This window comes from Phragmites australis, chromosome 11 (assembly GCF_958298935.1).
Source record: "Phragmites australis chromosome 11, lpPhrAust1.1, whole genome shotgun sequence".
In the NCBI taxonomy this organism is placed as follows: Eukaryota; Viridiplantae; Streptophyta; class Magnoliopsida; order Poales; family Poaceae; genus Phragmites; species Phragmites australis.
Genome location: NC_084931.1, coordinates 17,448,740 through 17,464,507, shown reverse-complemented (window position 1 = coordinate 17,464,507; position 15,768 = coordinate 17,448,740). Strand labels below are relative to the sequence as shown.

General features: G+C 41.5%; 1 protein-coding gene across 1 annotated transcript; it reads left to right on the top strand.

Moving 5' to 3' along the window:
* Positions 1-1,765: 1,765 nt before the first annotated feature.
* LOC133885067 (homeobox-DDT domain protein RLT3-like) lies at positions 1,766-15,145 on the top strand. Its single transcript, XM_062324701.1, has 18 exons — positions 1,766-1,985; positions 2,787-2,877; positions 2,960-3,358; positions 3,737-3,789; positions 4,520-4,750; positions 4,866-4,928; positions 5,108-5,324; positions 5,402-5,502; positions 6,963-7,049; positions 7,130-7,261; positions 10,725-10,865; positions 10,996-11,118; positions 11,202-11,660; positions 12,487-12,861; positions 12,958-13,608; positions 13,790-13,894; positions 14,015-14,243; positions 14,733-15,145. The coding sequence occupies exons 1-18, from the start codon at positions 1,971-1,973 to the stop codon at positions 14,753-14,755; spliced, it is 3,495 nt and encodes a 1,164-aa protein (XP_062180685.1). The 5' UTR covers positions 1,766-1,970; the 3' UTR covers positions 14,756-15,145.
* Positions 15,146-15,768: the final 623 nt, after the last annotated feature.

Here is a 15,768-nt window from a genome sequence, read left to right as displayed (position 1 = left end):
TAGACCGAAAGTTCCGACCAGGATAATCGGAAGCTCCGATGCGGAAGTTCCAACGATAACTATCTGACAAGCAGCGCCTATGAAACCCTAGTCATGGCGCCACGCCATTAGACCTTCGTCATCACCCACACTTAGGAGGGACCTCGTTAGAGTGCAGATGGCTAGCGTCTTGTCCTTAGTCGTCGAGGTCAAGAACGAGTAATAACAGGAGGGAGAAGAAAAAAGGACGAGATTACATGAGCTAGGTAAAAAGATAGATGCAATTGTATTTTTAATGGATTGTTTGATGATTCAATCGGCCATGACCCTCTTCTATTTAAAGGGTGGCATGTCTTAGTTGTAAAAGATTAGGATTCCTAATTAAAAAGAACACAACTTACATATATGATTCGACTATGCCTTCTAATCTCCAAACTTTCTATAACTAACATATATTTCCTATTTGATCATGTAAACTCCCATATATCTACATGAGTATCTTTTATTGCAGTTCAACCTTCTTAGATTCGACTACATGCTCGATCCGAAAACCTCCTCTCGTACCACATGTTTGGTCCAATTACGTGCTCAACATTCAACCAATCATTGTTCGGTCTTCCAGCTCCTCGGATTTTAACCAACTCTTCGATCTTGACCAGCTCCTCGGTCTTGACTAGCTCCTCAGAATAGATCAGTTGCCTAGTTCGACCACCTAGATAGAGACATGGTCGGAGATCACCATGGTCAAAGATTACCTAGTCGGAGATCATTGTGGTCAAAGATCACTTGGTCAGAGATCATCATGGTCGAAGATCACCTTAGTCAGAGACCACCCAAACAGAGACTTGGTTGGAGGCCATCTAGACAGAGGCCACTTGGTTAGAAACCACCTGAAGGGAGACTACCCGGCTGGAGACCTGGTCGGAAACCACCTGGATACCTTCGACATGATCCAAGCTTCATTGTTATACCTTGTCATCCTCCGCAGTTACCCCTCAATCTCATACAATCTTTCCTCATAAGAGCACTCTGCCTTTCAATTCAAAACCGAACTGCAATTGAACTAGTAGCGGCCTTAAATTATTATCATTAAGCTAATCAGTACTGCAATGACCATTACAAATGCTAAGTCTTGCCACTCAACAAAATGTTTCTAAGAAAAAAATGAAATGGATCCAAGCATGGATGGATCTTCGCCTAGAACAACGACATTGGGCCTAAGAAGATCCAGCGGTGGACGACCATGGATGGGCGACCGAGCACATACGAGCGGTGGCCTTGCATATCCTCTTCCGCTTGGCCATGCTTCTAATCTGGACTGGCAGTGCCGGCCTTGTGTGGAGGCGGAGGCGGAGACGGTGCTGGCTAGGACGGGGACGTCAAGGTGGTGCAGAAAATAGAGGTTCCTCTTATGCGTGGCTAAGCTCCCCATCTGCATCGGTAGCAGAGGCGACAACGTCGAGAAGGCAGAGGCGGCGTGAAATTACAAGGGGCACGCGTGGAATGTGAGATCGAGTGGCGGCTGTCGGGGTAGATTTATATAGTTTAAAATAATTGTAGAACGGTTATGGAATTGAAGTACAATGAACTATGATCTATTAATATTAGTTGAAAAAATTAACAGCAACATTCTACAAATCTATTTGCAAAGCGGATACAGGATACAACAATTTCCAAACAGTGAGTGTCAGCAAAAACCCAGATGCCCCGAAATTCGGTAATCTACAAGGTCCTCTCTGTAAAAAAGCGCAGAGATATTTCCACCCTAATCTCGGCGACCCGAGGGTTTATGGGCCGGAAAAGGGCAGCACAACCACGAGCAGCAGAAATGGCCGCTCGTTGGTAGGGTTTAGGCCTCCCCGCCCATCTCCGCCGTCTCCACCATATAACGCCGAATCACTTCAATTCCTCTACGGCAAAATTCGCCGAGCAGTCAAGCCATCTTCGGCGCTGCCCATGGTGCCCGCCTCCTGAAGCCCCGCGCCGCCGCTATGCCTCCCGCGCAGGTACGTGCGTGCTTCTCTGATCCGGCAGCTGGGCCCTCGGCGATTGGACTGGTCTTTGCGGGAATCGCCTTTTGATTTGAGTGATTAGACGCGCGTGGCTCCATGGAGGCGTGGTCAGTGTAGGTGATAAGTGGGGGATGTGGGGTGAGGACTGAGGCGTCCAATTTTCTGTTTGATTGGTTGATGTGCGCGCTCGTTTTGGCGGTTGTTTTGCGGGGGCTTGAGCGCGCGAGGTTTTAGGGATCAAGGTTTTGGGTGGTAGAGGCTCGGGCGCGCTCCATGTGTTGCTCCCTTTTTTCTTTTCAGTGCAGTTTGCATGGGTATTCTGCGCTCGAATTGGTTCGATTAGCTTGTATTAAATGGAGCAATTAGTGCGTCCTATATGATTTGAGGTATGGTAGTTGCAGTTCTAGGAAAATATAGCATGTAGCCAAAGTGAGTTTGATTGCATAGTTTCTGTTGGAAATAGGTGGAACTCGACCAAACTAATTGAACCAAATAGGTTTGGGATATGTCACGTTGATTTAGTGACTTGGCCTGTGATTGTGCTGGATCCACCCATTTCTCAAAAGAAATTTGTCATCTTGAGTTGTAAATTTTCCTGTAGCGTTTGTTTTGAAATCACTGGTTGTAAGGTGTACTAATATTTGCTGACCAATTTCGACCATTGTATTGACCACATTCTTAGCATTTGAGCTCATAACATGAATCACAGAGTTACCATTTGCTGGAGTTTTAGTTTCGGTAGCTATGCTATTTCTGTTGCTTAAGTTGCAGAGTTCTAATTATGATTTTCTTCAGGTGTTGACCAATGGCCTTGGAGCCAAGAGGGGGAATGCAGGAACAAAAAAATCTCCCCTGCAACTCAGGATGCTGGAGAAATTTTACTCTGGTAAGCACACACTAACGTTTAAAAGTCTGTTTCCTTGACTACGATGTACATTTCATTGTTGCTGAAATATCTTTCTATCCAGATGTACAGTATCCTAAGCCAGAGGACATGGCAGAGTATGCAACCTCTGTCGGTTTAGCTTACAGCCAGGTCCGCATATGGTTCAAAGAGCGGAGGAGGAAAGAGAGGAGAGAGATGGAAACCATTGGGGCTCATATGGAGAGGCAACTTAGTGCACGATCAAGTGGACCTAGATCCAGCAGCAGTTCTTCCTCTTGTGACCAAGCTCCCATGTGTGGTATTCCACGTTCACGACTGGAGTTTGACAGCAGGAGTATGAGCATTATAGGAGAGGAACCAGCAGCTCGATCACAAGTTCTGTTCCCCAAGGATTATATCCTGAGGAAAATCTTCCGCAAGGATGGTCCACCTCTTGGGAGCGAATTTGATCCTCTCCCCCAAAAAACTGGTCATATTAGAGGTATGTGAGTAGCAAACGAATTGAATGTTATTTAGAATCATTGGTTGATTCCACCAATGGGTGAAATATGTGGCCAGTTCACTTACAGGTATGGTCAATGAAATATATTTACTGTCCCAGGTCGGCAACATATTTTGCATGGGATAGTAAATATGTTTTCATTTATGTGCTCATGTTTCACTTTAAATTGTGAATGTTATTGTTGGCAAGCTAGGCATCCTCTGGCTTTCTGTTGAGTCAATGCTTGTTCATTCTGACACTGTGTCTGAAATTATATTCAGTCTTGTGCTTTATTTTGTTCCACACCTTTCACCGTTAATATCCTAATGGTCTAGTGTTCAACTAATCTAAATGCTTCTTTCTTACATGTATTTGCAGATGCTACATGCTATCATTCCTCTCGGAACCAAAGAGCCGTGAAGAAGAGAAAGGTACATTAACAATTAGGCTATCTACTCTTTTTTTATTTTCATGGGCATAAATTTTATTTTGTGTTAAACTTTAGACGAACATTGTTGATGCCATGCTATTTGTGTCATGCAAGGATAGGCTTTACCTTATTCAGGTCAACTCGTAGTCAACCTGCGGGACCTGTGTTTTAAAGTTTTTTTTGTAACAATTAGAGGTATAAATTATGATAAGTGAAATCAAGTATCGTCACGCATAGTGCTTTTCCTTAACTTTTGGAGGGCTACAGTTTCTTCAGTGCAATAAACACAATAGGAAATCCTATATAGTTTGGGAATCAGTCTCTGACAACACCCAACTATGAACTGCCAATCTGCCATTAAGTATCTGCAGTCCAGATGTCTTTGTAATTGTCTTTTAGGGCACTATTAATTTTTACTTTTTTTATGGTTAGATGTGAGATTAGAGCTCTACTATATCATCTCCTGAAATCCTTGATTTTCTTTACCATCAACTGCTGATTAAAATTTTCATATATGTGGTGTGAGCTGAAAATACCTTCCACCATCTTTTCACATTTTATCTATTTAGTCCATTTCTATTTATTTTAGATTTTAGAAGTCCTCTATTGTCCCCCATAAACTAAAAATCTCAGTTCATTTTGATTTTCCATATTTTTTTGTGATAATTTGATTTTCCATATTGAGCTTTCTAACATTGCACCATTTATGTGTTCTAATTGTTCATCTGTAGATCATGGAGTCTAGCAACCAGAGATCCACTGTTCCATATGAGGATACTGTTCCTGTGAGGAAGCATGGTATTGGCAAAGGTCTAATGACAGTGTGGCATGCAATGTATTCCCATAATGTGGAATGTCAAAGAGGCTCAAATTTCATTGATGAAACTGGTTGTTTGAGGTCCCTGAGACCATTTGGTGATTGTGATGGATTAGAAGATCATGCTAGTGGAAAGAGAATTCAAGTAAAGTCTCAGCTATTTGATCTATCTAATGAAGACTATATTAATTTAAATTGTCTTGTCTGTTGCTATTACAGAATTAGCCATTGACAATCTTGTCTGGTTCCTCTATATGCAGAATCAATGTATGACACGGAAGAAAGTAGATAAAAGGAGCAAACCTCCACTGAATAAAAGAAAGGTATTTTTCTTGCTTGGCACAATAGATGGGGGAAAAAGAGGAAGCTTCTACTGTAGCACATCTATTAAGTTAGTCATTTTGAGGATAAGCAAAACTGTTCAACTTTCTCACTTCAGATTCAGCAGAGTGGATTCTAAATTTCTTTTGCGTTTAACAATAATGATTACTTTTCTCTATAGGTGCCATGTAAGAAAGTTACTGATCCAAAGGAGCATCCTCCAATGGATTGCCATCTTTCAGTTGATAAATCAGAAACTTCAGAACTACAGACTGAACAGGTGACTTTAGTGGACGATGAGGAGCTCGAGCTCAGTGAATTACAAGCAGGTCCTAACCCATTAAGATGTTCAGTTCATCTTTCTTCAAGTGGGAGACACGGCTGCCCCCTTTGTAAAGGTTTGCAGTGCCATATCTCTCTGTCCTCACATTCTGTAAAAAAAAAAAAAAGAACTCAAAACACCCTTATCCTGCAGATCTACTTGCCAAGTTTCCTCCACAAAGTGTCAAGATGAAACAGCCATTCTCTGCAAAGCCTTGGGATTCATCACCTGAAATGGTGAAAAAGCTTTTTCAGGTCATATGAAATGCCTACTTTTTTCTTTATTATTTTAACATCATTATCATTATCTTGATGGATCTGATCAGCTGATCTTGCATAAAAAAACATTTAATATTCTCCTTTCCATCCAAGTTTCTCTTGTGAGTTTGTAGACAGCACATTTTCGATAAAATTAGATACATTGTGCTGGTTCAGCTTCTGGAAACTTGGCTGAGCTAGAACTAAATCTCTCCTTGTTGCAGTCTGTTCGTGTTCATCCAGGGAGTGGGAATATTTTTACTCTGTTTAATCTTGAGCATTTTTCGTCAATGTGGTAATTTCGTTTACTTTGCTTTGGAACATCAATACCTAGACATCTAGTTAGGAAGGTGAATAACCTCCATTTTTTAGGTCAAATATCTTATTAAGACCTGCTTTATTGAAAGCAAAATGGATCACAAAGTACTAACTGGGGACTCTGTTCACAAATAGTACTACCAAGTTCATAAGTAAAGCACACCTACCACCTCAACTCAAGTCACCTCTCCTTATCCTACCTTTACTTGCTTAAGTCACAAATTCTTTCTGTCTTCATTTGTTGTGCGTGCAGAAGGATCTTGATGCCCCAGGGGTACTAGAACTTTCTGGGTATAACTATTTAATAATTATGAAAACAAAATAATTTCCCAAGCTACACTACCTCTACATGATTTTAGTAGATTGCAATTAGTAGTTGTCAGAAGTAAAGGAATGGCAAATAATTAGCTGGAAGACACTATTTTTTCGAGCACTCTTGCAAGAGTATAACTCCAGCATGAGACGTCACAAAGCCCTCATTTGATTTGATACTCTAGTTTGGTCTTCCACTCCAAATAGGTGGACTCTGAATCTTCAGAAGACTGTCAGGCACTCAGGCCTGCTAACAAGCTCCCCCAATGGAAGATCGACACACCTCTGCTGTCTAGGTGGCAGAGACACCCCAGAGTAATAGGCCTTGGGCTCTCAACTAAGCAAGCCCAAGCAACTAGAAATGATGCACTTGATAAGGCTATGATGAATAGATCTCTCTCTCTCTCTCTAAACTAGTAAACAAGGTTCAATGACATGCGCCCATGCACGTTGCCTAAAACAGCAGGTTGCGGTAATATGCACGGGCTTGTGTCATTGGACATTGCATACCAGTTGAATCTTGTGCTTTAATGAACTTATCTACAGGTATTTGTGCTGTTGGAAGTGTATGTGTATGAACTAGTGATGTCCCGATCAGACTGAATCTCTTAAATCTTACTCAGAAGATAGGCACTCAGCCCAAGAATCACCAAAGGTTGCAGGATAATCAATGTAGTAGCCACAAGAGCCAACAAAGTTGTTATTAAAGAACAAAACTATAATTAAGGGCCTTACAGATTTGTGCCGTATACGTGTTCGTCTTTCCTCTATCTCATTTTTTTTCTTATGATCGGTACACGTATTGATTGAAAAAATATTCTTGACAGGTTGTCCGGTTTGTATACACTCACTTCGGTAGTATTGATGTTCACCCCTTCACATTTGATGAGTTTGCGCAAGCATTCCATGACAAGGTGCAAATATTTTGACCAATTTTGTCTGGGATTAGCATGATTTCCTGTTTTACTTTTCTCACCCAAATGCGATTTTCCAGGACTCTTTGTTGTTGGGGGAATTGCATGTCGGTCTTCTCAAGCTACTGTTGTTAAAGGCAGAAATGGGCAGTGGTGCTGTATTTGTTCCACGATCTTCTAAAGACTGCAGATTCCTCAGTTTCCTGAACTTTGTGAGTTCCTAAAGTGTCCATCTAGTCTTCATTCCAGTTCACACATTAGATATCCTTTTGCTTCCTGTAGAGCATTTGGTTCACCAATGAATCATGACAGAGCAAAGTACTTCGTAGAAAAATTGTTTTTTGGGTCTGGAAGCTTGATTGTTTCTGTTGAAAACATATCACGGAAAATTCAGTTGACTACATGACCCCTTAGTAGTTCAGATACGATGTTTCATCGGAACAGTGATGCTTTATGGTCTTGATGCTAATGGCTGACCTATCTGTCGAGACATTTCATCACCATGTAATCTTTATAGTTAAAAGCTCTCTTTTCACAACTATTGAGTCATCTCCTTGAAGGGGCATTAAGGGCAGGATCTAATAGATTACATCCTTAGGACAAATTTTGTTTGCTATCCAGTAGTACTAGTTTTTAGTGTAAAGTGTTCATTGTAATTTACAGAAGATGTTGTGCAAGAAGCACAACGTTCACCTTTTTATGTTGACATGATCATTTTTACTCTCTAGGACTTGGTGAAACTTTACTACGACATTCAATGGAATCAATTATACTAGTCTGTTTGTTTTTTTTGCTTTCATTTAGTATCATAGTTTCATCTGAAGATTATGAAGTCCAACTTCGTTATAAGTCTGAGGTATCGTTCATCTGACAGAATGCCTAGTAGTGTCTATATTCTTCAGAGCTACCTTCATATTTTATAAATTGGCTTGAATGCCTTTTTCTTAAGTTATGCAAAGTAGCTTGACTTAGAATATTTTTACTTTTCAAAGAGCATATGCAAATAATATAGTACTAAAAAATATTAGGATAATCCTAGAAACAGTACCTACTGTATCTACAGTAGGTCAGTTTGCTGGCCTATAAATATGAGGTGTGCCCCTTGGTAAGGTGTGTCGTGTGCTCTTGGATGAAAGCTCGGGAGAGCTTCATTCAATTAGAGGCTGTCAACAGTTATATGCTTTTGGATGTTGGAATAAACATCACAAGCTGCTGGCAGCAAGAAAAACACTGAATGTGCTTCATCCGATGTAATTCTTTAGAAGCTGTTAGTGGCTATAGGCTTTTGGGTGTTTGAATAAACATCAAAAGCTGTTGGCAGCGAGAAAAATTCATGTGTCCAGTGTGTGCTCGCGTGCGTGTTCTATCAACCCACTTCTTGTAGGATCCTAGTCCAACAATTGGTATCAGAGCCAGGGTTGATCGATCCCGACAATGTTGGCTCCTGTGAATGGTGCGACTTTGAGTCCTCGGAGGCAGTTCAACCGCCGTAGCTCCCCATCGCCGCTGCCACGATAATTGCGACACCGAGACGTCGGTGGTTGCGATGTGGTCGTCCAGCGTGTGGTCAAGGAGGTTGGCGGCACGTTGTACCCGATCCTCACACGGAGCAACTACGTCGACTGGAGCCTACTCATGAAGGTCATGCTGTAGGCTCGCGATCTCTGGGATGTAGTGGAGTTTGGCGATGCGAATTTCCATGAAGATTGCATGGCGCTGGAGGTCATCCTCCGCGTCGTGCCCCACGCTCGTTGTCAAAACAAACGCCAAGCAGGCTTGGGACGCCATCACATCGATGCATGTTGGCAATAGTCGTGTCTGCAAGGCCTTGGTGCAACAACTACGAAAGGAATTTGAGACAATTTCGTTCCCTGATAGGGAGATGATCGACGATTTCGCGATGCGTCTCTCCGGCCTTGTCACCAACCTTGCCACGCTCGGAGAAACGATGGAAGAACAGAAGGTGGTAGAAAAAACATCTGCGAGTATTTCCCAAGAGATTTTCGTAGATTGCTTTGTCCATCGAGACTCCTCGATCTCTCGATGCTCACTCTGGAGGAAGTGATTGGGAGGCTAAAGGCGGTGGAGGATCGTCTCGATCCGGAAGAGTGGAGGATCGTCTCGATCCGGAAGAGTGGAGGATTGTCTTGATTCGAAAGCCGGCGGTGAACTTCTTGCACACCTTCGGCTATCTGGCGTACGTCAAGGAGGTGCAACCACATCTGCGGAAGCTAGATGACTGGAACACACCCTGTGTCTTCATCGGCTATGAGCGTGGCGTGAAGGTGTACCGCCTCTACGACCTGAGCATCAAGCGTGTCCGCGTGTTGCGAGATGTAATCTTCGACGAGCATGCCAGATGGAGCTTGGAGGTGGATGTAGCTGGGAGTGTGGCTCTGTCAAGTGACTTCGCCGTGGAGTTCATGGTGAGTCAAGTCCATCTCCCGGCGGTGGTCGGGCCCACAGGAGGAACACCAGTGGCGGACGACGATCGATGCGTTGCTCAGAATGCCGAGTGGTGAATCTACCGGGAAGGCGGACTTCGTCACGCCACCGTCGATTATGCTTGATGCACACCACGGAGACAGCCTAGTGCGCTACCGCATCGTTGACAAGCTGCTCGGCGGCGGGGGAGCTCTGGCTGGATAAGCTACCCGCGTCCTGGATGACGCCGAGTTGCACCTAGCAAGCTCAGGAGAGCCGAGCTCCTTCGTCAAGGCGGAGCGCGACGCGGCGTGGCGTGCAGCGATGCTAGAAGAGATGAAGTCTGTCGAGGAGAACGGGACATGCTGTTGAGTGGACACCACCCAATCGGGCTCAAATTGGTGTTCAAACGCAAGAAAGACAAAGTTGGGGTTGTGATCATGCACAAAGCCTGCCTCGTCGCCAAGAGCTATGTGTAGCAGCCGGACGTGGACTTCGATGAGGTATTCACACATGGATGTAAAATCCGTGTTGGAGTTTGTCAGGGGTCCGTTCGCCTGCTGCTAGCGCTAGTTGCCCAAGAGAATGGCCGGTCCATCACATGGATGTGGAATCAGCATTTCTCAAACGGCGAATTGGAGGAGGATGTGTATGTTGCATAGTTGTCAGGGTTCATCGTCGTTGGAGAAGAGCATAAGGTCCTGCGGCTACAGAAGGCGTTCTACAGCCTGCGATAAGCACCGCTCGCATGGAACGCTTAGCTCGACAACACTTTGAGGGCTCTCGGTTTCGAGCAGAGCGCACATGAACCTGCGACATACCGGCTCGGCCATGGAAACATGCGGTTGCTCCTTGTTGCTCCTTGGTGTCTACGTGGATGATCTGATCATCACGGGATTGGCAAAGGAGGCACGGCTGGTCGACTACACACAAGGCTTAGGGGGAGTATTGTTAGGATGATCCTTGTGCGTTACTGATTGCAACAATAACATGGTTACTGTAGCAGAAGTATCTCGATTATTGTTAGTAGCTATAGTTTTCTGGGTGTTTGAATAAATATCAGAAGCTATTGGCAGCAAGAAAAACTCATGTGTCCAGTGTGTGCTCGCATGTGTGTTCTATCAACCCACCTCTCGCAGGATCTGAGTCCAACAAAAAAAATCCTATGTAATTGAAATTGACATCTTTTAAAAGCATTGTTGTCCTTCCACAATGCATTTTTTCTGAAGAAGGTTTCTTCAACTCTTCCAGGTTAGGGAGCAAGAATTTGATGTGAATTTCTGGATCAAATCACTGAATTCTCTTACATGGGTTGAAATATTACGACAAGTTCTTGTTGCTTCAGGTTTTTGTTCAAAACAGCATATGCTGAATCGGGATTTCTTTAACAAGGTATCATGGTTACCTCAACATTCTAAATTCTTTTATCAGTCTATGTTGCAACTTTAGATTTTCCTCTACTAGGTCTGCTGGTAGTTCAAGTATGTTTATAAGCAAAATCCTTTTTGGTACTTTCTTTCAGGAGAAAAATCAAATGGTTAAATATGGTTTACGTCCCTGCACACTGAAAGGTGAATTGTTTGCACTATTGTCTAAGGAAGGAAGTGGTGGGTTAAAGGTTTCAGAACTGGCAAAATCACCTGAGGTTGGTATTGATAACAACTGATCTTATCTATGTATTTTTAATTGAATTTCTCTATCACATTTTCCCGATTGTTCCCTTTTCAGATTGTTGATCTTACTGTCTTGGGAACATCAGAACTAGAGCAGTTGATCTGTTTAACTCTTTCTAGTGACATCACTTTATTTGAGAAAATTGCACCTTCTGCGTATCGGCTCCGAGTCGATCCCCGGATTAAAGGGAAGGAAGACACTAGATCAGATAGTGAGGATTCTGGAAGTATTGATGATGAGGATGATGCTAGAAGTAGTGATGATGAATCTCATGGTTCACAAAAGACGAGCTCTCCTGAGCATGAAAGTAGAATTGCTCGAAGGAAGAAGCAGAAAACTGTGCATGGAAGTCCAAATAAATGTAGTGAAATTGATGAAAGTTATCCAGGTGAGCGATGGCTTCTGGGGTTGATGGAAGGCGAGTATTCAGATCTAAGCATTGATGAGAAGTTGGATTGTTTGGTTGCCATAATAGATGTTGTTTCTGGTGCTGGTTCTGTTCCAAGACTTGAGGTAATCTTCAGTAACTGTTCCAGTACTTTTCAATTGTTGCGTGTCATCTTTGTTCTTGAGAAGGTTGCTTTAATTTTGCTTCCAAATTGACCGTCAGATGCATGAAAAATGGTTACTCTTTAATTCTTGTTGATTATGTGAATTGTGCTATATTAACATCGTGATGTGCCTTAGTAAAGTAACCTTTTGGAATATGTGGGTGTTCTTAGAAGTGATCAGGTCGTTGAAGAGAGACGAGGTTTTGTTAATAAATGCACACTGCCCGCTAGTATTATTATGGAAGAGCTTTTGCTTTGGATTATCCAAGCCTGTGAACCTTTTATATAAGCCATCTGCATTGTGCTTTTTGGCCGATTTTTCTTTTGTTGTTTCACTTCATGCTAAACTAACTAATGTTCGTTCTTAACTTAGAGTACTTCTTGTTAGGCTTGAGGAATTGAAGGAAATAACTTCTGTTTGACCTATTTTATAGACCAATGTTATAACTCGTTACACAAGGGTTCAGAGCAAAGACTATGGGCCCTTAGCATATCCTTTTCACCTATTATAATACAAGCATTTTGCAGGTCAAAGGGTCATTTCATTAGAGAATTCTCTTAATTGAGACTACTGTATAACTCTCTTGAATTCTGAAGTGAATATACATATGATATTCATGTCCTAGGAAACTTAATTTTGCGTAACTGTTAATCTATTTTATAGAATTCCAATGTTATACTTTATATCTAAGTTCAAGCTCTGCTGTCTGAAAATATTTTCTTCCTCACTTGTGTGTCCTATTGGAATACTTGCAGAAGCTTATGTCACTATTTTTCACTTTTTCTAGGAACTGCAAAGAACCTTGCATAACACACCAAGAGCGCAGCCACATCCGTCAGGTGGGAAAATTAAGAAATCAACTAAAAACCTTTATCAATCTAGTGATGAGTCCTTAAATGGACCTAGAAGCTTGTACAGTTTGGATTCTTCTCAGCAAGGCCGACCAGAAAGCCGAAGAAGTCAGGATTACATTGTTCACTCCGGAAGGAATGATTTGCCTGGGGGTGCACATGAACCACAAGTTGTTCTCTTAGGATCAGACCGCAGGTATAATAGTTATTGGCTCTTCCTTGGCCCTTGTAGGGCAGATGATCCAGGGCATCGTAGAGTCTACTTCGAGTCCTCGGAAGATGGTCACTGGGAGGTGGTTGATTCACCACAGGTTGCCCACCTGCTAACTCTGCTCAGATAATACCTTATTTACTTGAGGTCAATTTCATAGGTAAATTTACCTTTTCATTTTCTTGGCTGAATGCAGGAATTACTTTCCTTGCTATCTGTCCTAGATAGTAGGGGCACTAGGGAAGCTCATCTTCTTGCATCAATGGAAAAGAGACAAGCGTGCCTTTTTGAAGCCATGAAAAAACATTTGGAAGGTGGCAATGCAGTCAGACTTCCAGCCTCCTCTGATTCATATCTCTCCGAGACAAGTAGTGGGGATGGAGCTTCACCCGAGACAAGTAGCGTAGATGGGGCTTCACCTGTATCAGACATTGAAAATGCTTCTGTTCCTACAGACCATGCTGATAGTAATTTTGATTCATCATCTGCAATAGTAATTGAAATTGGAAGGAGAGGTGATGAAAAAATGTTGATGTGGGAAAGGTTGCAAGCATTTGATAAGTGGATCTGGACTTCTTTCTATTCCGTCCTTACTGCTGTTAAATGTGGCAAGAAGTCATTTAAGGAGTCATTAGTTCGTTGTGAAAGTTGTCATGATCTGTATTGGAGAGATGAAAAGCATTGCAGAATATGTCATTCTACTTTCGAGGTTGGTTTTGATCTTGAAGAAAGATATGCTATACATGTGGCGACATGCAGGGAGCCTGAGGATGTGCATGAGGTTCCAAATCATAAAGTTCTACCTTCACAGCTACAGGCACTTAAAGCAGCCATTCATGCTATTGAGGTGAGTATTCCAAAACATATACAACTCCACAGTTTTACCATCTGGGATCAACTTGTCCAGACACGCAGAAGTTAAGTGTAGCTGTGTAGGATTTTAACTTGTTCGTACAAGTGTCTTAAGAAACACGTTTCATAACTGGTTTTTAACCAGATTTAATTTTTTATAATCTGTTCTTATGTAGGCATCTATGCCTGAGATAGCTTTTACTGGTTCTTGGATGAAGTCTGCCCACAAGCTGTGGGTTAAGCGGCTGCGACGAACATCATCATTGCCAGAGCTTTTACAGGTCATTAAAGATTTTATATCTTCTTTTATAGATATTAATATCTGAACCTTCCATTGCAGTTTTACGCCAGTACTCAGTTTTCTACTGCCTTTTCTTTTACAATGTTGCCCTTCCCTGCAGGTTCTTGTTGATTTTGTTGGGGCAATGAATGAGGATTGGTTGTACAAAAGATCATCGTCTGTAAGTTTTAGTTCGTATCTGGATGACATCATTGTGTACTTTCAGACAATGCCACAAACAACATCAGCAGTTGCACTTTGGGTTGTCAAATTGGATGCCCTCATTGCGCCTTATTTGGATAAAGCTGATTCCACCAGAGCATTGGCCATCAAAGAGCCCACACGGACAAGTATGCTTTTTTTTTCACAATCACAAGAGCTAATGCTCTGTATATTTCTTATATTTACGGTCATCTTATTCACTATAGTTATTGCCTCTGGTGTTTCTTATCTTTGCAAAAAAAAAAAAAAAAAAAAAAGTTGCAAAGAACTTTAGTATTTCAGAGTGCTGTCAGTAGGTCCACACTATGATTGTACTTGTTTTTCAAGAGTTTTATCAATCACTATAAGAGCTTGACAGCTTCACAATTGATATTGATGTTGCTTGAAATTGATATTAATGATTCATATTCATCTTCCTGAAGGAGGCTTGATTATATATGTTTTTGCATGGTAAAATTATTCCTAGCATTTCTTGTATGAGGAATTTGATAATCGGAGCCTTTAATGTCGAGTTTTTGGTAGGCTGGGTAGCTGCTTTTTGACAGTTTCCATGTAATAGCTTTTTTCATAATTTCTCTTATTTTATCAATTAACATTTTGTCAATTCTATGATACAGGAGCGCAGGCTTGTGCTAGGTAGCTAGGAAAATGGATTCTTCTGCGTGATGCTCCAGCAAGCACCCAGCTGACCTTTTTTGGGTATCACCGTATCAGTTGCAAGTTTTCGCTTGATGTTAGAGCCTTTTTTGGGTATCAGTTGCAAGTTTTTGCTTGACATTCGAACTAACTGATGTCCGCTTTGAGCTCGAGACCAAGATCATGCACTTCTGCTGAAGAGTCATGGCATTTGTTGTTTCCTCCCTGCAGAGCATTGTGGCCTATATACAATAGTAGATAGTAGAAAGTTTTTGCTAATAATCATTGCTTCGAATATGTGAAAGTTTTTGGCTTTCCTTGTAGCGATTGGCGGTGAAACGCACAACTGAAATATAAGGTCATTCTGAAACAGTTTCTGTAGGTTTTTGGCTTCTTGGACATGACTACTACCAACGTCCCTTATTTTTAATGAAAATAAAGGGGCTATGCATATCCCTTTTTTTCTTATTTCCTGTTTGCTTTGCTTGTTGCTTCTATTTAGGGATAAAATGGGACAGATATTTCCTGCCCGTCTGATCAGAAGCTTACGAAGTAAATATAGGTTATAATAATAGTTATCCGATACGATTCGTATTTGATTCTAGATCCAAGAAAAAAAAGAAAAAATAGGATACATGATGATTGGTATATGTTCGAAGTATTCGAATATTATGTGTTAAAAAATCTATTGTGATTTTATTTAAAATATGATAATATATATAGATAGGTTGTTATATATCTTTAGACATAATATTAAATGCTTTTGATCTTATATCTTAGTGATCATTCTCTTTATGTTTATTTTGATTATATTTTTATATTATTTAATGTGTTGTGTGAGGATGTAAATGGAGTGAAATTTTTTTATCTATCTAACTAACCGAAATTTATGCTACTATCCGTTTTGATTCTGACTTTGAGAAAAAAATATAGGATGTGATGTAGGATGAAAAAATAGTTATCTGATAATATATGTGTTCGATTTCGACTCTGAAAAAATATAGGATGAAATACATG

Bases quoted from the DNA above. Each gene is read 5' to 3' on its own strand.
- LOC133885067 (XM_062324701.1), top strand. The intron at 5,325-5,401 runs GTTTGCAGTGCC...CTTATCCTGCAG, and splicing joins CGGCTGCCCCCTTTGTAAAG to ATCTACTTGCCAAGTTTCCT. The intron at 13,895-14,014 runs GTCATTAAAGAT...CCTTCCCTGCAG, and splicing joins CATTGCCAGAGCTTTTACAG to GTTCTTGTTGATTTTGTTGG.